Here is a 22,735-nt window from a genome sequence, read left to right on the forward strand (position 1 = left end):
TTCAGCTCAGGTCATGATCTCGTGGTTCCTGGGTTCAAGCCCCGCATTGGGCTCTGTGCTGACAGCTCAGAGCCTGGAGCCTGCTTCCAATTCTGTGTTTCCCTCTCTCTCTGCCCCACCCCCGTTCACACTCTGTCTCTCTCTCTCTCTCAAAAATAAACATTAAAAAATATTTTTAATAAAAAAATAAAAATGAAATAAAAATATTTATTCTTTCCATTGATATGTATTATTTTTTTCAAATAGCTACTAGGTTGTTAGGATAAAAATACTCATTATGTTGGCTGGACTTACCTACTTAATAAATGGCACTGTCAGATATGGCCAGGGGCACTAAGAAAATGTGACTGTGCCCCGAAGGGCCATGGGAATGCCTGTGCTACAGCGATGGTGTGTGGAGCGGCAAACCCAGGACGGGGACCAGCAGGGCCGTACTCCAGTGCCAACTCTGCCACCAACCCCTGAACACTCTTCCCATTAACCAACCGCTGGCAAAGCAAACGCACTAGCGGACACATGCTCACAGGTGGCCCCTGCTTCAAGGCGACTACAGTCAGCTTGCCCTAGGTAAAGGCTGGGCTCTCTCCTCCAGGAGAGATGCTCCTGCCCTCCCTGAGGGGCCCCTGACCTCGACAAATCCACAGCTTTCCCACTTCATGCCACGTGCTGTGCTAGGTGCCGAAAAGAGAAACCGAGGTCCCATTCTCACTGTTGCTCAAAGGGCAGATACTGAGGTGGTTGACTCATCTGACCAATGAGAAGTAAATAAGCAGAGCTAATCGATGCAACAACTCCCACTTCAGAAACTACAAACATAACAGCAAATATGATCATTCATATGGCAGCCATTTCATGTTCTTTTCAAAGGTTTTTTTAATATCAAACATTTGTGCCTTATTTTCAAAACCATACTACCTCTCAGTACTTGTTTGGTTACTAAATATGTGATTCAGCACCCTAAAGAAACCATTTGGGAATCCTCTGGGAAACTGAAGAATTGTTTTCATGAGTAGAGTTCATAGGTTTCAAGTAAGGATTGGCGTAAAATGTAGTATACTTAGGCATACATGCAATTTCCTCAACATTTCACCATTTCAACTGTTTCAAGGGCCTTTCCGGCTTGGTCTAGGACACCAGGGGGGCCTGAGCTGCTCCAAGGAGTCTGTTCTTTCTTTCTACTAAGTGAAAACTCACTGTTACTTTAATATGCAAAATCTTAAATCCAACAGTAGCAATCATAAAACCTCTTGCTTTGATTAAAAAAAAAATTAACAACCAGGAACAGGAAACTTGCTATCTCCCACTTAATTTTCACAAATTGCCCTAATAAGAATCAGATGATTCACTCATCTGCCCATATTCTTACTTCCTGGGCGATGATTCACCACAGGGTTCAAGTTCAAAGTGACAGTTTGTTTTGGAAGCAATCAGCGTAGTAAGGCTGTAACAGTAATACACGATGATTAAGCCTAAAATCAAAACAAAACAGAACACTACCCTTATTACTAACAGGATACTCAGGTACACAAGAAACCCTGAACATCAACAAAAACAGGTACATGTACTAACAGAAAAGATGGAATAAAGGATATGTAATTTATTCTAAAATGACTATTAACTAGCATTCTCCATTAATACAAGGCAGCGGGCAGTGAGAGACGCACTCTTGTTTAAAAAGAGTGTATTTTCTCTCAAAGCATTCAACCTTGTTTAAAAAGACATGAATCAGGGGATAGAAGGGATGAGCACGTGAGCAGTGGTAGGCTGAGAAACAGGAAGGAGAGTATCAAGGGAATTAGATTCTAGAGACTTCCGAGGAGGAAGGGGAGATGGAGGTGTCAGTTTAGGCATTTAAATGGCTATTGTATTAATTAGAAATATATCAATCTTGACACAGCAAAAATGCTAAGTCAAGAAACCCACAGTAAAACTTGATGTTTTCTCTGCAACAGACACCATCAACTCAGAGTGTACTGGGGCTCCCTGTCTCCTTCCCCTCCTGAGACTTTAAGGACACAAGTCTGTATCAGCAAATCTACTGGAAAAATGTTTAAACAGCTTCCATCTCAGAAAACATGAACTTTTTGGCTCACACAGGGGTCAGCAAGTTGTCTTCCACCTGCATAGTAGGGAGACAAAAGGGGCAAAGTTGTCTATGAAAAGCAGTCCTCTCCCACAGATTTCTGGAAAGAGACCCTTTGCAGAACAGACATCTGTCAGATACACTTCAGTCCTCAAAACCAAAGTTTCTGTTTTGTCTTAGAACCCAGGCGGGACACACAAGGAAAACTTTTTATGACACTAGGGAACACTGGTCCACTAGTGTTAGCCGGCCACAGTGCACTTTTGTTTTAAGCAGTAAAGCATGAGCCGTCAGCCTGATTTAACCCACCGTATGTCCTGGAGGTATGGAAAAGATCCGCTCAAATAATTCAGTTAATTCATCTGTGAGAATGTGTAAGAGAACATTTAAACACCGCACACATTTTTCTTCAAAGGGTTTGATTTCTGGCCATGGCTGTCCTCCCCAACCTCTGAGCCAGCACCGTGGAAGTGTACCCAACCCATCCCGCGTCCCTCTCCCCATTCCACACCTGCCCTCCAAACACACCATTCCCACTCGCTATTCTCAGCTCTGAGGTGCACGGACACCGGCAGACACAGCCGTCGTTCAGGGTACAGACGCCACAAGTTTTCAATAAAAGTACGGAGAGTGGTAGTTGCCAATGGTGTTTATTAAGCACCTACATGACCGGTGCTACTTCGTTCGCTTAAGTTTACTTTGGAATCCATCAGTTTGACGGGCATGTCCAAATAAATTTAAGTTTTTCACTAGCAACAAGTAGCATTATCCCTTCTGACCACCGAAATTTAGGGGCAATGGAAAGCAAAAACACTGGAGTCTCACTATGATCTTTCTTAACGGTGAGACTGAAGATTGGGTAAAAGACTGAGTAGAAAGATAAGAGCTGTAAAAGAGAAAGAGGCTGGGGTTAATGATAAAAACATTCGTCTGTCCTCACATGAACACTTACTTGCCAATATTTTCAGGCAGGGACTGCAGGGAGATGTCATTTACAGAAAGACATGTCAAATTCTGTAATTCAGGAAAGCTTTCTGGCAATCTGAAATAGCAACAACAAAATGTTAATTGAAAAAGAAAAGTGCATATACAGTGTATACCAGACATAAATATAAGGATTACTCCCATATGCTCATTGAAAGAACCTAAAAATTACATTATAAGTCGCATATTTGCCTGGTCTTCCTATATAGAAGATATTGATAAGGAGAAAAGCCAAGACTCGGTTTACCTAGAAGTACAAAAGCAAGAAAAATAAATAATTAACACAGGAAAGATATGCAAGCTCTAAGAATAATTTAGCCCAGAAAATTATAATAAAACACACGGCAGCAGCTTAATAATGTTTTTTTTTTCTTCTGTAGATTATAAAAGCCAGAGCAAAGCTATGGATTACTTTCTTCTATAGATTATAAAAGCCATAGCAAAGAATTGATCAATTGACAGCAATTGCTACTTTCTTAATATTTTTCTTTTAACTTGATCTAAGATGCCAATCACTTGAGATAATTACTATGTTTCACTATGTTCTACACAAAAGAGATTTTTTTATACTTCTCTTAAATGCTACTGAAGAGATTTTTCAAAATAAAACTACTTAAAAACTTACAAAGAAAGTTTACTTTCAATATTTCTATGGTTACCTCCAGTTAGGGAGGGAAAAAAAATAGAGTTAAAAAGATCTCATCGCTTCTAAAATGCCAAAGGTCCTTATACAGAAATCTGCTAATAGAGACAACAGAACATAGAATTCATTGTTTCGGGTAGGAGTGGGGAGGGGCCCTTCTTGCTTTAGTGATAGCCTCTATATTAGAATCTTTCATTTCTTTCCTCTTTCTAGGTTTCTTTTTTAAAAGCAAATTCTAGGGGTACCTGGGTGGCTCAGTCGGTTCAGTGTCAGACTCTTGATTTTGGCTCAGGTCATGATTCAAGCAAGGGTGGTAGGACTGAGCCCACACTGGGCATGGAGCCTGCTTAAGATTCTCTCACTCTCTCGCTCGCTCTCCCCCCTCCCTCTCTCCCCCCACTCTCGACTGGCCTCTCCCCCACTCATGCTCTCTCTCTTTCTCTCTATAAATAGAATAAATACATAAATAAATAATAGATAAATCAATAAAAATTAATAAAATAAAAAATAATAAGCAAATTATATGGTACTATTTCATATATAATATAGGTAATTCCAAACTTCAAAACAAATTTCAGGGGCGCCTGGGTGGCTCAGTCGGTTGAGCATCCAACTTTCGCTTAGGTCATGATCTCGTGGTTCGTGGGTTCGAGCCCCGCGTCAGGCTCTGTGCTGACTGCCGGCTCAGAGCCTGGAGCCTGTTTCAGTCTGTGACTCCCTCTCTCTCTGACCCTCCCCTGCTCACGCTGTCTCTCTCTCTCCTAGAAATAAAAAAATATTTAAAAAAAAAAAACAAAAGCAAAAACAAAAACAAATTCCAGGCCCTGCAAGATGAGTTCTAGGATGTTCATTGTCACCGAAATACCTTCTTAGGAATGGTTTCTACAAAGTTGAAACCTCTTCCCCAGAGCAAGAGAGGTAAGATTGTTTTTATTCATACTTAAAAAGATGCAACGTACTTGCTGCCTGAGTTTGTACCGTAAAGTATGTAGCATTTTACACTTTTAGAACTGTCTAAAATGTTCTCAAATATAAGAAGGTATTAGGAAAGAGCTGATTTCCTTTTTTATTGGCTGTTCACATTAAGAGCCAAGCCAGCGTGTGTGAGGAGGAAGTGCGGAAGGCAGGCTAGGAGAAAGGAAGTCTAGCCGGAGCTGCCACTCAGGGACTGCGTCATCTCAGAAAGGTCATTCAGTCTCTCTCCACCTCAGTTTCTTCAGCGATAAAATAAGTAGGTCAAACTAAATTGTTTTTAAGGTCCTTTCAACTCACAGATAGGTCTTCTTAATTCTTAAAGGAGTGCACCTGCCAAATCAAAAAGGCTTTACTTGAAGAAACCTCCCAAATGTGAGGCCAGGGGAAAAAAACGGAGGAAAGCCTCCTACAGGGTGGGTGTGTTCTGGTCAGAGAATTTTGAGAGAATAGTAAAGTCATGTGTCAGCAGACATTAGAAAAGGAAACTAAAGAGGTAGAAAAGGGGATTAAGCAATTGAATAGCCAAAAAAAAAAAAAATCTCCAAGGCAGCATAATGAGTGTTTCCCAGCTGCCTACCCTTACAGCTGCCTTACGGATAAACAGCTTAGTTCAGTTCAACAGCCATTTAGAGAGTACTTACTCCATTCCATAAATTAAGATAGGGCTGGAGATAAAACAGTAAGTAATAGAAGAGTACAAATATACTTTCTCAGTCTAACTGGGGAGTCTTGGTCAAAGTGATAACTCAAATGTAAATTTCAAAGGGTTCCTGGGTGGCTCAGTCAGTTAAGGGACCTACTCTTAGTTTCAGCTCAGGTCATAATCTCATGGTTCATGCATTAGAGGCCTGCATGGGGCTCTGTGCTAACAGCTCAGAGTTGTGCAGAGCTAACAGCTAGAGTACACTTCAAATTCTGTGTCGCCCTCTCTCTCTGCCCCTCCCCTGCTTGTGCTCTGTCTCCCTCTGGCTCTCAAAAATAAATAAATGTTAATTTTTTTAAAATAAAATTAAAATATAAAGTGTTAGGAAAAGGGTATGCTCAGAGCATAATGAAAGCCTGGAGGAGGGGACTGTGCAGAGCAAGGAAAGACTTCCCAAAGAAATGTAATGCCCATGTACACCTTACAGGAGTGCAAGAAGAGAAGGAGCAAGTGAAATAAATAACCTATGACCACTCTGCAACACCAGAGCAAGACGTCTGTCATGGGCAACTGAGGGCAATGAACATGGAAAGATAGGCCAAAGTCAAATACAGTGCAGGGAAGGTTGCATAGCACCTGGAAGAGACAGGACTTTATCTTAGAGAAACAAGGGGCTCCAGAAAGGTTTGAAGAAGAGGGACAATTGTGGGGGTTGTGGTTAAAAAAGAAGAGGTGAGGACAGAGATGAGTTAGAACTTACTAGATTTACTATTTTTCATAAAAATAGATGTTAGTAAAATACTCACTGAAAGGACAAAAATCAAAAATATTTTTCAAAAAAATATGGACTTCGGGGTGGCCAAGTTCAGCTCAGGTCAAGATCGCACAGTTCGTGAATTCGAGCCCTGTGTCCGGCTCTGTGCTGACCACTCAGAGCCTGGAGCCTACTTCATATTCTATGTCTCCCTCTCTCTCTGTCCCTCCTCTGCTCATACTCTGTCTCTCTCTCTCTCAAAAATAAATAAAAATTAAAAATAATTTAAAAAACAAAACATTTGCTTCTTAAAAAAGCAGAAATGGGGAAAGCAATGCTAAATCAGCATTCAGCAGCACTCCATACTCAAGTAGACCCAAGTAATTTTCATACGGGCAATGTGCATCCCAAATTTTAATCTCATCTCCATTTTTCTATATGCTTAAAAACAAAACAGAAGGGAAGAGGGAAAAGTGCCTTTCTTCTGAAGTTGCTAACAGAGTCTAGAAATCTTAGATATGAACCTACCTGGCCTAGAGATACATCTGGAACTTTTCCTGAGAACCACCTCTGCATTGCCAGGTGGGCAACAATTTGGCTAACCTGGCAACAAAGTACCTGGAAGCCAGTGATCAGTGGCCTCGTGACTGAGCCAGGATCCACGAGGAGGGTGGCTCAGCTGTGCCCAGGCAACATGCTGTGTCATATCATAAGGGGAGAGGCTGGAATCCATAGTAAAATGGTGATATGGTGGTTTTATTTGGAGGAATAAACCCAAAGAAATCCTCACAGCTATTGTTAAAGTAAGGAAATAATGGTGTTGGCAGAGTTTTTGTTTCTTTGTTTTAAAGAGAGAATTAGAGGAAAGCTGACATAGTAAATATGTTTCATTACTGGGGTGAAAAAATATCCCCTATTAGGACTTCTCCTTGGATTACTATAGGGAAAGGTCTCTGGGAGTTTAGAACTCAGTCTTATCCCACAAGACAAGGTAAGTGGTAGGGGATTCATGAACTACTCCAATGCTTCACACTGCTTGAGACATGAATTCTGCACTCCTGTTTTGTACACTCCACTGTGCCTCCCTTCAGCCCCTACCAATATCCTATCAATATTTCAATCAATATCCTTTCATATCAGTAGCACATAGTGCCCTTCATTGCACAGTGCTATTTATAAATAAATCTCTGTGAGGCTCAATCATCCTTGATAAAGATGGCCATCCATCTAGGTACCTGCACAATGAATGACCAGACTGTATTCCTGGCTTGGTTCCCAAAAAGGATATCCTTAGTACTACAGACAGAAAAGCAAGCAGAAAGGTTACCTCGTCAGTGGATTTCCGCTGAAGTCAGCTATCTGTAGTGCTTTACAGAATGAGATGCTTTCTGGAATTTCAGGAATATCTGTAGGAGCAAAGAAAACATCTATTGTTTACCACCACTGTTAACAGCTTTCACCATCCTCAAGATGGACCACAGTGACAAGAGACTATCTAGTAAGTATTACCTCTATTCAAATGTAGCATGGATTTCTAAAGTATTTTTCTATGATTATTTAAACTTGCTTTCCCAAAAGAAGATATATTCTGAGTAGAAGCACATTAAAGAAAAATAATATTAAAAACAACTAACACACACGGATGGGCCTTGAAGGCATTATGCTAAGTTAAATAAATAAAAAAAAAGTATGAACTTACTTATATGTGGAATCTTAAAAACAAAACCAAAAACAACACATTAAAAAAAGAGATCAGACTTGTGATTACAAGAGGCAATTGGAGAGGGAAGTGGAAAAACTAGTCAAAGGTATAAACTTCTAATTATAAGAGAGATAAGTAGTAGGAATGTAAGTACAACATGATGACTATAGCCAACATTGTTCTATAATATATTTTAACATTGGTAAAGGAGTAAATTCTATGAGTTTTCATCACAAGGAGAACATTTTTTCCCTTTTTCTTTTTATTGTATCTTTATGAGATGATGAATGCTGGCTAAATCTATTGTGGTAATCATTTCATGATGTGTATAAATCAAATCATACTGCACACCTTCAACGTATACAGTGATGACTGTCAATTATTTCTCAATGAAACTGGAAAAAAAAAAAACCACCACCACCACCAAGTCCCATCACCCTATCAAAAGTCATTGATAGCATTCTGTCGTAATTCCCATTAAGCTTTTTTCCCTTACATGTTCACATAGTTGTATCAGTACATTGTATTCTAGAGTATACATTTTTAAATTATGGACTTTCTTCTGAGAAGATTATAAATGTAATCATCTGGAAAATTCAGCAAAGTCCAAAGAAAACAAAAAAACCATCAGCATTTCCATCACCCAGAGATAATGTTTTACTCTGACGTCTTTTTTCGTTGTCATCATACACATGCACACACACAGTGTATATAAATAGGTACATTTCAAAATACTAGGTTCATGCTGATTTGTTTTTCTCAACTGCACATTATTTTACAAAATCTTCCCTATCTTTATTTGTGCAAACAGGTTGCCATTTTTAATGGCAGAAGACCCACTGCATACATTCTCATACTTCATTGAATCAATCTCTTATTGTTGGACATTAAGGTTGTTTCCAAGTTCCTGATGTTATATTTATATTTATATTCATATTTATATTTATATCCATTTCTGATTATTTCCTTAGGCTAAGCTTCCAGAATTGTAATTGCTGTGTCAAAGGCATTAACAACCCTACAGTCCTTGATAAATACTATTCAACTGCCTCAGAGGAGGGCAAGTTACATCTATTTATACATCTATTTATACTTCCATCAGCTTGTATAACGTGTCCAACCCAACATCTCTCCTCCTCCTTTATTTCTCTTACATTTTCAAAACTGCTAATATTATTGGTAAAAATAGTCTGGCAACATTTTGTTTTATATTCCTTTTATTACTAATGAGGTGGAATATTTCCCCTATGTTTACTGGCTACTAAATACTGTGATTTTAGAATGACCAAAAATTGTTAAAATTCCTCTTTCTTTTGGCACAAAATCTGGGGTTTTAGCTTTTGGGGTTTTAAAGGTTTATTTCATAGCATTTGATTTCAAGAATACATTTACTTTGGACATACTAATGTTAGGAAGGGCTAAAACAGAAAAGGTTCTCCTGGTCCCATTCGGTTTCTTCTACTAGTTCTACAAATGCAAGCAGAGCCAAAACATACCTACTATTTCTAAGCTGGGGGTGGCAGAGGAAAGGGAGAAATAAGGGGAAAAAAGGATGCCCTGGTACAGCAACCACAAATAACCAGAAGCTACATAAAAGCTTTTTGTTCAAACTTAAAAGCCAAAATCATTTAAATTTGTGGTAACATTCTTTTTACACTTTCTCTACCTTGCATGGTCATATTAGGTAGTAAAGATCAAATGCTATGATCTTAGTTTCATAACTATAAGAGCTACACATACACACACATACACACACACACACACACACACACAGTTGAGTCTGGAATGGACTTCTAGAATTCATTTTTAAAGTAGTCTTCACACCCTGTGTGGAATCCAATGTAAGGCTCAGACTCATGACCCAGAGATCAAGGCCTGAGCTGAGATCAGGAGTCTGATGCTAACTGACTGAGCCACTCAGGTGTCCCTGGAATGAATTTTTAAAACACACAAATATTTGTGGGCCCTTAGGTACAAATACACTGGAAGGTCCTTCTACATACATTACCTTATTTCATCTCAAAATAAATTAGTTTAACTTTCACTGTACAAAATGGACACTAAGGCTCAGAGAGATGAACAACTTCCTCATCGTACAGGACTATCTCATTGAGCGTTTGACCCCCCCATGCCGGGACCACAGCACTGTTGTGCTTAGTAAGAATGAATGAACATACATAAATCCATTACAGAATAAGCACTGCTTTCCAGGCAAGTGAGGCAATGATACACCATGACTTTCCTTGGTCTGAAAGATGCCGGTTGTCCCGTGCAGTCCATGACAGCCCTTCCTGTGCCAGTATGTCAAGTTTTGGTGGGCAGTTTTTGTAAGACTGAGGACAGAGGTGCATGTGCCATACTAGTTACCTCACAAGTGCCAAAAGAGATCAAGCCAGATGCATAAATACAAATTTCACAGCAGCTCACTGCTCTATCCAAGACAAAAAAGCATGGAAACTGAGCAGGAGAAAACATATGTCCATTAGGCGCAAGTCTTTAATACTCTTCAGACCTGAAGCTTGGGAAGCTGGCCTATCAAGGAAACACATGAAAAAAGGCTGTGAGAAACTCTGATCAGGACTGCGCTGGAATCTGGAGACCTGAGAGTAACAGAAACAACTGCCAGAAAATACAGCTGGCCTCAGTCCACACAGAGCTGACAGAGAGGTCTGGCATTCTCTCCTTAGGATAACCTGCTTGGATACACAGGAGAAGTAGCAGATCAGCAAACAGAACACAGGTCTCCTGACTCCCAAGACCATTTCTTTCCACCATGTGAATGTTCTGAACTTGAAAGAAAAAGAAATGTCTTTGCTTAAAAAAGAAAGAAAGAAAAAAGCTATAGGCAAGGAAGGCAATGGTGTGGTATGAAGAGTCTTGAGTACCAGTTTGCTTCAGGTTATTAAAAATATAAGATAAAATACTAAAGAAGGAAAACATCTACTTATCCTTACATACCCAGCTAAAATGTCATATCTACAGGCACGTCTTTCATGAGTCCCAAGATGAGGCTGGATTCCCCCACTCTCAGCTTCTTCAGGCTTCACCTTTGTGAGATCTGTTACAGTTTTAACTAAATAATTGACGACAATCTCCTTTATTAAGAGCCACCTGGAAAGAAAGACTTTGTTGGTCTCATCTGTCGCTGTTCCCTAAAGCTGACACAAAAGTGAGCTCAAGCTTTGACACAGGTGACAAATGAATGAATGAGAAGCTAATGAATAAGCCTCTGGGAGAACAGTTGCTCTCTCACTTAAGTCATGAAACATCCCCATAAGTTCAAGACTATCTCCATTTTATAGTAAGAAAACTGCTTAGTCCCAGATCTCTGACAAGAGGGAGGATAAAGCTTGCAGGTTATTCCCAGCTAAAATCCCCTTTGAGTGATTCTTAAACGTTTTGCTCAGGACAAATGTGAAGTTTGAGAATAAACACAGGAAAAATGTATATAAATAGCACCTTGTCAATGAAACCTAGGCTGACCACCAACCTCATTGAAAAACCAATTTGAATCCTTTACCCCATACCAATTCCTACATTCAATTTCCAAATCCTTCTCATATTCTCTATTTTTCTTAGTCATCTTTTTCTTCTCATTCCTATTATTATCAACTTAGATCAGGCCACAATCATCTAGATCACTATAATATCCTCTTATATGGTCTCTCCCTGTATCCAATTTGTTCTCCATCAAATCCAAAGAGCCATAAGAGCAATCTGCACCAGTTTTCCACATTTGCTAGATATGTGCCATCAGACAAACTACTTAACCTAGCTGTGCCTTAATTTCCTTATCTGTAAAATGGGTCACCAACAGATATATTTTTTTTTTTAAAGTAATGCCAGCACAACTTACCTTCACGGCCTCATTAAGTTTAAAGAAAAGAGAGGGGTGCCTGGGTAGCTCAGTCAGTTAAGCATCCGACTTCGGCTCAGGTTATGATCTCACGGTTCGTGGGTTTGAGCCCTGCATCAGGCTCTGTGCTGACAGCTAGCTCAGAGCCTGGAGCCTGCTTCTGATTCTGTGTCTCCCTCTCTCTCTGACCCTCCCCTGCACGCACTTGCTCGCTCGTTCGCTTGCTCTCTCTCTCTCTCAGAAATAAAACATTAAAAAAATAAAAAATAAAACATTAAAAAAAATTTTTTAAAGAAAAGAGAAAATTAGACAAAGGACACTCATGTTTTGAACAAAATAAATAAGAGCAGAGGAGAAACCCAATTACAAATGGGACACGGAATGCAGTGAGGAAAGGGTAAGCCCAGGGAAAGAGTACAATATGCCTGAATGTCAGGATATCTCTCTGGAGAGAAGGCTGACGGGATCTCTTGATAGCAGGTCACCAAATGCCAAGTTGAGCTATTGGCAATTACTTTGGTAGACAAGGGGTTCCCTCTTCTATAAAAAGGGGATAATCACCTCCGGCTTACGGCTATCCTAAGGATAAAGCAGAGTAGCATGAATAAAAGCACATGGCACTCTGTCTGACCTCTTTCATTAATATTCGGGGGAGATCAGGAGAGGGGACCAGTGGTTTCCATTCAAGGCCAAATAATCTGAAGAGTAGCATTATTAGTAGAGATGAGAGGATTCAGAGGGCTTTTGCTGTTGTTTTAACTATCAGGGAAGCAGTAACAATTAACCCCTGACAAAACACCTATTTACATAAGAATATTAGAAACAATTAATGAGATTTTCATCTACTCATTAAGGAATGTACCTCAAAACATTCAGCTTAGTTCAAGCTTCTATACAGAGTGAAACAAAAAAAAATTTTTAGTCCTATTTTTCATTAATTCAAACTGGTTTTTGTCTCATACATGTCTCAGAATAAATGAATTAAATGAATTAAAAAATGAGAATAATTTTAAAATTAAGTAACCTTTTCCCTACAACTTTCTTAGGATAACCTTTAATTTGGACCCACTCTATGCCATCATTATTTCTGAATCAGAATTGCTTCAAATTACTGAGATGTAATCGTACTTAAAAAATAAAACTATCTAATCAGTAGTTTACCAATGTGACCATCACTACCCCCTGTATACAGGAAATGGATAATTACCCTTAAACTCTGTCAGCGCAAAATATCTCCAACACCACTAGGGAACAACAATCCTAGCACCATCAGCCCCAGGGCTTCAGGGACAGAATACAACTTTCACCACAGAGATTATCATTTACAAAGTGATTGTAAAAAGACACCCCCATCCTCCCGGGGACTCATATTCTTTTCTGGACATCCATTTTTAACACATCAAGCTGAGAGTCCACCTTCCCCACTTCCCTTACCCCTGCAAATACAGACACGTAGTCCACCTTCTTTGGTGAGAAACCAGAGCTCTCTTTCCACATGCCCAGAATCCACATGGTGGATCACACCCTTTCCAGAAAAGCTATCACCATTTTGGGGACCCTTTTGTGATGGAGATAGCTTGGGCTGAGGGACTCTCAGGATCCTTCTAAGTATATGTGAGCTTACCAACCTCCAGGGCATTTCTTTTCATGGAGGACTGTGCAAAGACAGCCTATTTTGACCATAGCCTCCATACATCACACAAGTTCTTTCTGGATAAATCAATGACTCACTGGCATTTCTTGTTCTATATGAATAGCATGTTTTTCCTCCTGGATTGGAGATGTATCTGGTATTTTAAGTTAGAATACTAGGTTCTCTCCACTGAAAGTGCCATGAAATGATAAGCTAAACAAAAGTCTTAGGTAGTGTTGTGGTCATTCTCAAGGATCATGTTGACAGCATTTGGACATAGGAAGTTGAAGAAGACTAGGAATGCTTAAAGAAAGCAAGTGATTACCCCCATTCTATTAATTTGTCTTTCTATAAAATTTAAGCTTCCAGTGATATTATATGGAAAGTTAATAAGTTGAAATTTTATTTATGAAAATGAGGCAAGAGCTATGTAAGCAATCATCTACACTTATTGCATCACCACTACTAGCCCTGCAGCAAGGTGGCTGTGTTAGCTTAATTAGTACAAGGTGCCAGCCAGGTCAGGGGCCTGGATTCGGTCCAAGTGCAGAGCAGTTTCTTACCCCTAGTTCCAGCTCTGCGGCCCTCTGAGGACCCTTTGTGAAACGTGTGACTGGAAAACAGCCACGGCGGCTGAGCCTTATTGAGCACTTCAATGTCCTGTACGATTCTAAGAATTTTTAAAAAAATATTTTAAGGTTTATTTATTTTTGACAGAGAAAGAGACAGAGTGCTAGAGGGGGAGGGGCACGGAATCCGAAGCAGGCTCCAGGCTCTGAGCTGTCAGCACAGAGCCCAACACAGGGCTCAAACCCACGAACCGTGAGATCTGACCTGAGCCGAAGGCAGATGCTTAACTAACTGAGCCACCCAGGTGCCCCAGAAAGAACTTGATCTTCTTCCCATCCAACGCTGTCTCCTCCTGTGAAAGAGGAATTAACTTAGTGGATTAATTGTCTTGCTCACATACCAAATTCCCTGAACACCCGGTAAGAAAATGAGCACCGTGGCTCGCCCTGGCCGGTGCTGAGCCAACACTTGCGCCACAGCTGGCCACTATGGCATCCGTGCACATGGGTGCACGGAAACACACATGTACAATGCCCTCTTTTCAACCATATCTACACTTTATAGCTTGCGACACAATATTTCTACTTTCGATGAGGATTTGAAATTGCTACCCAATGGCCTGGTACCCGGAGAAGCCTCTTTATAAATCGGTCGCCCTCCGGTGGTTGTCACTGCTACCTTAGCCACAAGTGGAAAGTCAGGCACCGAGAGAAAACCAGGTGACAGGCTCAAGATCAGGAAAAGTGACAGTTATGGCTCTGAAAAAGAGGAACTACTCCCCTCCAACCCCTGCTATACCGCCTGACTGTGTGTCCCCAAATAAGAAGAAGAGCTGCCATTTGTAGGGCCCGTCACGTATCAGGTACCGCAAATGGCATTTTGCGGGAATCATCTCTAATCCTTATGACAAATACTGAGATAGTGGTCCCATTAGCAGACAAAGAAGCAGGCTTGGAAACATTAACTAAATTGTCCATGATCCCTCTGCTGACATACAGAAGAGGAGAGCTTTGAAATTCTAGTCCATCTGCCTCAGGCCTGAAGAAGACTGTGAAGTAGCTGCTAAGGATCTGGACAGTCAGATTTGATGAGCTCCAAGCACACTGGAATAAGAGATCCCTGAGGAGATGAATGTGGAGAGAGAGAGGACGTAGAAACACGAGGCTGAAGTTCTGAAGTCCCACACAGAGGTGGGGGTGGATGCACAGTCTGAGGAGAAAGGAAGAGTGAAGTGCCTGTTTCAGGGCAGGGGGCGCCCAACAGGCAGAGGGAAGAGCTGAGAAGTCAGGGAGCAAAGAGTGTCACCAAGAGCCTTGGTCAAAGTGATAACAATCAGGTAAGGAAGAGGTAGACTTGGCTATTAGGAATATGCTCTCACCTTCGAGAGAACACACACATAGTGGTTTGAGGGGAAGTCAAAGCACAAATGCTGAAATGCCAGACAAGGAGAAGGAGAATGTATAGCAGCAGGGGCCATATTCTAGTTGGAGACACATATTCATAATTGGCAGATAAGGAAGTCGGGGAGAAGGTGACAAGGTTTTCTAATCATGAAGCCAAATTTATTTACTTAAACATGATTTTTTTTAATGTTTAATTTTGAGAGGGAAGGGGGATAGAGAGAGAGGGAGACAGAGAATTCCAAGCAGGCTCCTCACTGTCAGCACAGAGCCCAATATGGGGCTCAAACTCACAAACCGTGAGATCATGACCTGAACAGAAACCAAGAGTCAGATGGATAACCACACCCAGGCACCCAAGCCAAATTTATTCATTTAAAAGGATTGTTGTCCTCTGTCCTCTGTTTAATCAGAGACTATATCCTGACTGGAGGTTTGAAACTTCTTTGTCTTAGACTAAATGATATTGACAGTTTTTCTTGTCAATACAGAATTGGCAATCCTGTGTCACAATCCCATTTTTAAAAAACTATAAGGATCCATTAAATCTACAAGCCTGAGAACGTGGAGCAGTATGCCTTCGTAAAGCCTGGGGGTGAGAAAAGGGGTTTGCAGCTTGAGGGAAATACCAAGGTCAAGAGAAAAGTTCATTTTAATGCTTTTGGGTTTGATTTTTTTTTTTTTTTTTTTGGAAAATTTATAGAATGAGCAGAGAGGCAGACAGAAGTGGAATAGGAGAAAGCTGTGGAAGTGCAATCCCATCTTTCCCAGAAGGCAACAAGGGGGGCAGCACAGGGAGTGGGGGAGGCATGGAGAGTGTGGACTTCAGAACTCTGGCTATGAGGAAGGGGCGGATGAGGGGCTTGGGAGAAAAAAAGTCAATAAATTGAGAGTAGACTCATTGGATGAGAGCCACTTATCCAGAGCAGAGACAAAGACGAAATCCCATGGTCTTAAGAAGGAAACAAGTTGCCACAATATGAAACGTTCTCAGAAGAAAAAAAAAAAAAAAGAATCATGCACATAGCAAGCAATGTTGCATTAAGGGCAAGAAGGAAGATGGGAGGGTCATATTGGCATGGAATGTAGGACCTGATTATGTATGAAAAACCATCAATCAAGACCTGGCCAAACACAGAACTGAAACACTACAAGGAATAAACCACTAGTGGTGAACAGAACAAACATGTAAAAAGAGACGCTGACAGGCTGTAGTAAAATACTGAATGTTGTGACTCTGGGCACACTCAGTACATCATATTGCTTCATTGAGAATTATTTACTACTTGGGTAAAACAGGGTCCTTGTGTGCCAAACAGGCTGGCTGATTAAGACAGTCTGACTGCTATAATGCTGGTTGCCTGACTTGATCCTGCTTAAAAATATCGAGGATTGTCAAACAAGACTAAATATGAGTGCATGATTCAAGTCTGCATTTGCTGCCACAGCTGTTCCTCTGGGTGTGCAGGGGGAGGGAAAAACGCTAAGTGGAAATTTTTTTCAAAAGCATCATCCCATTTATCATGTTATTCCAACCACCGCAGACTTGCCCAGGAGGCAGCCAGCCTCGTAGACAAAGGCACAGTTTCCCATGCTTGCGAAAGGAAGATGGACACCGCACGACATGGGGCGGAAAGGTGGACACGGGTCTCTGCACGGTGCAGGTCGGAAGGCGCCACAGAGGGGCCTTTGTCAAGGTTTTAGAGTCCTGGTAACCTGTGCTGCCAAAGAAACTTTCCCAGCCCAGGAGGTTTTCACCTAATTCCAGCCACAATTACCAAAATAACCTTTAAGCTTCAGCTTTTCCTCCCCAGCAGAGTTCTGGCTAAGCAAACACAAGTATGTCTTGAGATACAAGATCCTGATTTGCAAAGACTAATCAAATAAATTAACCAAAAAGTAAAAAGAAAAAAAAAGAAAAAAAAATTACAGAATAGTAGGTGTTAGGTTTCATATAGAATAATGGGAAAGGGAAAAAAAATATGTGGAGCGTTTGGCATTCTTTTTTCCTTACCCTCCTCCCAGAATGCAATTCTGAATAAGGTCTACTTAAACTTCATGGTAACAGCAACTAAATATGAAAAACTAAAAAAAAAAAAAAAAAAAAAAAAAAAAGTATCTGTATTCATCCCCTAGTTGAACATTCACTCAAAATTGCAGCTCATTTTAATTATTCCCATTTAATATGGGCAAAATTACAACTACTGGTATTTATGCATCAAAATTCTCTAGGGTAATTCTAAATCTTCCAGTGGAGGAATACTCTGATGCAAACATTAAGTCTTCAACCCTGCCCTACGTCTCCTCCATCCTTTCTAGACCACAAGACTCCCTCCCCTGAAGTGCAAATCAAGGCCTGTGGGCAGACACACTCCTCTGCATGAATTCTATGGGCTTGATTCCCTGCTGTCTCCTGTTAACCTTTTTAAGTATACTTAATCTTTGCACATGGGAATCTGTGACTCCTGTCAGCTGAAATAACCATCCTAATAAACTCGGCGTTCTCCTCTCACACCCCCACATCATGCACAGTGTTTGTCAACTGACAGACTTGACCACAGGCTAGAATGAGTCATTCAGACTCCTCAAATCACTCTGGGTAACACGCAGAATAGAAGGAAGGGTGCAGGGCCAGGAGTGAACAATGCGGTTCTCCAGAAGAGTAAGGAGAAGCTATTTGGCCCAGATAAACTAGCCAAACCATGGCTTCTCAACTATTCTCACCAGTTTTTTCCAACGTACATCCCTACCTCAGGTCTACTCTAACCACTGAGTGTCCCCAGACGCCAGGGATTCTCAATGTCAGAGTACAGAGGAATCAAGAGGGCACTTACATGGTAAGAGGGCTAGCCCCTCTCCTAGCAACTGTTTCACCAGGTCTAGGGTCCACCGTAGGAATCTGCATTTTTAACTCAACACTCCAGGAGATTCAGATACAGAGGGTCTTAAAGCTGCCTCTGAGAAATGCTGAGGCAGTTAATTAACTTAATTGGTTCTCAGTCCTGACTGTACATTAGAACCACCGGGGGCCAATCATCACCTAAGACTCTGATAAATCAACCTAGGGTGGAATTAGGGCAGTACTTTAAGAAGTACTGAGTCCAATGTGCAGCCATGTTAGGATCCACTAACGATGAGAGGCCCTGGCCATTTTAGTGCATATCTGACAATTACTTGTGGCTCCCATCCATAATTTACCTCCATTAGAAAGCTATTTCTGCTCTCAAGTCGAAGAAAGCCAACATGTAAAGACTGTGTGCACTGAAGGCTTTGTTAGGTTGCCTCAAATAGGATGGAAAACAGCAAAATAGCCAGGGAAAGTTGTTCTGTTGTCAGCTGATGCTGGGGANGATAAATTTTTAAGAAATCCCTCTACCTGTAATACAAGTACACCTTTCCAAAAGTAACCCTTTTAAAAAAGAGGCTAAAATAGAAAACAGAGTGCAAGAGGTATTCTAAAAAGGGCTCAAAAACATGTTTATATGATTCAAAGAAATACTGTGGAAAAAGACCTTAAAGGCTTAAAAATTTGAAGCTGTCAACAGATGAAAGGGTATGCTATTTATAATGCACTTAACTTCTTAAAAAGAAATATTCATCATACAAGGCAGGCATATATATTTTTCTGGCATTGCCACTGGCTAAATGTTTTGGAGTTCTTTCTTAGAGTTATAGTGAGTATCTCTTGTAACTCAGTGTTTTGAGAAGATCCTGCAGAATTGGTGCTATGTCTATGAATTACAGAAAATTCCATACTGGGGACCAGTATAAAATATACTGTATTTCAGCTGAATCTCACTCTGAAGACAATTACTCCAAGTGAAGGTCTATTCTCATATTCTAAAGCAAGCCTCACAGGATCCCCCATCCAAGTTTGGGACAAAAACGGAGAAGGAAGGGGAAATGTTTGCTTGGAAAAAAAAGTGTATTTATTTATATTGCGAGAGAGAGTGCAAGAGTGCACGCGCATGAGCAGCGGAGGGGCAGAGAGAGAGGGAGAGAGAATTCCAAGTAGACTCTGTGCTGTCAGAGCAGAGCCCAACATGGGGCTCAAACTCACTAGCCACCCTTGGATCATGACCTGAGCCAAAATCAAGAGTCCGACACTCAACTGACTGAGCCACGCAGGGGCCCGAATGTTTGCTTTTTTAAAGGGTAATTCAGGTTCTTTTAAAAGACACTTGCTAGTTTCTTTCTGCTTTTGGTAACTCTTTTGTTTCTCCAAAAAGATGGACAATTCTAAAAACATTTTTCTAATTGTTATCTGAGGGAAGATTAGTTCGGCCAAGTTACTCTACTGTTACAGAAGCTGGGATAAATGATTCCTTTTAAAATTACATTCTCTTCTTTTTTTAATGTTTATTTGGTGGGGGGTGGAGACAGAGAGCAAGTGAGGGAGGGGCAGAGAGAGAGGGAGGGAGAACTCCCTCTCACAAACTGTGAGATCATGACCTGAGCCAAGATAAAGAGTTGGTCATTTAACTGGCTGAGCCACCATGGCACCCCTAAAATTACATTTTCTAAACGTTTGTTGCTGAGCATAGGAATGCCATTAATCTTTATACATTGACTTTATAGCCAATATCCTTGCTTAACTCTTTTCTTTGTTCTAATAGATTCGGTTTTCTACATATATAATAACATAACTGTTAAAAAAAACCCTCACACTTTTGTCTCTTTCTAATTCTTCTACTTTTGATCATGTTTTCTTACCCTTCTGCTTTGCTAGGACTTTGAGTGCAATGTTAAATAAACTGGTGACACTAAAAAAATAATAATAATAAATAAATAAAAGACACTTGCTTTTTGGACTAGTCAAAAATCATTTCCTGCACTTAAGCCATTATTCTACAGACTTGACTGAAGGCAAGAGAGGTCAGATTGTAAAGACATCCTATCAGCCTAAATGCTGTTCAGGATCTTGACCCCACCAGGAACTATTTAGGTTCTGTTAGGCTCCTAGCTCCAATTTAAATTCAGACGAGTTCTTCTGGAGATTAAAATGCAGACTCCAGGAATCCTGCCCTGGAAATTCTGATTGCATAGTCCTTATCTAAGGTGGAAATATGCAGTCTTAACAAGGATTCTAATGTAAGCAGTCTCAAGCCCATCTGGAGAAACACTGCTCCAAGTGAATGAAACCATAATTCGAAGTCTATGTTTCTCGGTAGAAAGAATACTTGTTCTCACCATTCCTGAAAGCTCCTTTCTCTCTGGTCTGCTGATCAGCATGGTATTCTGCTCTTCCATTTTAAACCTATAAATACGGTTTTGCCTACAGAGTCTGCACATCTCTAGGGGTAGACTGTGGCTTGTCATCTTGGACAGAATTATTCCTCCTTCTGCTATACATGTGATAGCACCCCACTGCCTGACAGAGAGAGAATGCACAGTACAAGTTTCTAGACTGAACTTAATGTAGAAGTTCAGATATAATCCTTTTTAAGAATCTAAAATGCGTTATAAATATCTCACCTTCTAATTCCATGGAAGTGCTATGCTTGTCACCTCTGCCAGTCATCTACCAGCTTCTGAATAGATCAACTTTATTCACATAATTCAAGAAATGTGCACCCCCAGGCTGCATAAAGGGACTACAGACCCTGGACCTTGTTAAACAGTGCCAGTCATATAATATGTACTCCTACAAATCAAACGGTGACAAAAATAGATGCTTTCCTCTCGTAGCCAGTTTCTCTCTGAAATTACAATGGAAGGAAAGGTTTCAAAGGCTAAGTCTAAGGGATTCACTCATTTGTTTATGTATTTATCCATTTGTTCATTTATCCATTTATTTAAGGAACTACCCATGTGGCAGACATAAGGAGACAGAAGTGAATAAAAGAGACACATGTCTTTGCCCATTGTGACCCATAATCCAGTGACTGAGAGAAGTATCATAAAAACAAGTCCAGAATAGGGGTGCCTGGATGGGTTCAGTCGGTTAAGCACTGACTCTTGATTTTTGGCTCAGGTCATGGTCTCACGGTTTGTGAGTTCAAGCCCTGCATCAGGCTCGGCACTGACAGGGTGCAGCCTGCTTGGTATTCTCTCTCTCCCTCTCTCTCTCTCTCTCTCTGCCCCTCCCTGCCTCTCTCTTTAAAATAAGTAAACTTAAATTTTTTTTAAATTTTTTTTAATGTTTATTTATTTTAGAGAGAGACAGAGAGAGACAAAGCACAAGCAGGGGAGGGACACAGAGAGAAACAGAATCTGAAGCAAGAAAGCACCAGGCTCTGAGTTGTCAGCACAGAGCCTGATGCAGGGCTGGAACTCATGGACTTTGAGATTATGNTCATCCAGGGCCAGGTTGTTGGCTTTTCCTTTACTTGCCACCACTGAGATTTTATAATGACTATATACTGTTTATATATGTTTGTTTTAAATCACAAGGTAACATAAGCTTGGAAACACCATGGGTAAATGCAATCACTAAAGGGTCTTGGAAGGAGGGAACTTTGTTTGTCTGTGATCTTCAACACTTAATATGGAATAAGCAGGCTTAAAATATCCTGAGTCTACTCTGGTCCTAGCCATAGCTAATGACCAGACTCCAGACAAAGAATATTGGTGGCTGGTTACCCCCACCTTTTCCCTTCTGGGTCTGCCTCTCTGTGGCAGCGGCAAAGCCTGCATGGCCCATTCCCAGGCCAGGCACCGATCAAACACGTACACATTACACCCAGAGAGTTATGAAATCCCTCCATTAATTATATCATGGAGTCTGCTGTCCAAGACATACAGCACCGACAGGATCGCTCACATCCCTCAAAACTGGCAGATCCAGCAGGAAACAGTGACTGCTGCTGTTTCCTCCTGGAAATGGGGATTGTTGGTGTTTTTCAAGCCTTCCTCTGATCTCTCAGACTCCAGGGAAAAGTGTAAAACAACAAACAATGTGTGCTATAAACCACTTTTGACATCGCTTTTGTTGTCACAGATGACCTCCCAGATGCCAAAGCAATGGAAACTTTTCAGTCCGAGTTTATTGACCGTTCCATCCCATTTTACACTGCGGCCTTTCTGCATGTGCTTCCCTACTGCTGTTGGTCCCACCTGCAGTTAAGCTCCTGTGACTCTCCTATTTCTCATCAGTCCTTCAACAGTGGTGCTTCCAAAGGTGCTGCCTTTCTACGGCCAGTGCCTCCAGCTTCATCCAGGACAACACCTTCGTCCATTAATCTGCAAGCTTCAGCTCCATCCCATAATTCAGTTACCTCTATGATATTTAATGTGATGACACTACTTGCCATTCTCTAGCTGGGCCTTTTCTACAACCCCAGTCAGCAATGCTGACAAAGTCTCCTGCTATTACTTCTCAGAATCTTTTTTTTTTTTAATTTATTCTGAGAGAGAGAGAGACAGTGTGAACAGGGGAGGGTCAGATAGAGAGGGAGACACAGAATCTGAAGCAGGTTCTTGGCTCTGAGCTGTCAGCACAGAGTCCGACGCGGGGCTGAAACCCACGAACCATGAGATCATGACCTGAGCC

At 40.9% G+C, this 22,735-nt stretch overlaps 1 protein-coding gene across 1 annotated transcript in view; it reads right to left on the reverse strand.

Annotated features, from left to right (window-relative positions):
• LRRC1 (leucine rich repeat containing 1) overlaps positions 1-22,735 on the reverse strand; it is a 131,003-nt gene that overhangs the window by 44,303 nt on the left and 63,965 nt on the right. The window contains exons 3-4 of the mRNA XM_077752883.1: positions 7,410-7,488; positions 3,036-3,125 (exon numbers count right to left, since the gene is read on the reverse strand). Coding sequence (XP_077609009.1) covers positions 3,036-3,125; positions 7,410-7,488 — 169 coding nt within the window. The remainder of the gene's footprint in view (positions 1-3,035; positions 3,126-7,409; positions 7,489-22,735) is intronic.

This window comes from Crocuta crocuta, unplaced genomic scaffold (assembly GCF_008692635.1).
Source record: "Crocuta crocuta isolate KB4526 unplaced genomic scaffold, BGI_CrCroc_1.0 scaffold525, whole genome shotgun sequence".
Taxonomy (NCBI): domain Eukaryota; kingdom Metazoa; phylum Chordata; class Mammalia; order Carnivora; family Hyaenidae; genus Crocuta; species Crocuta crocuta.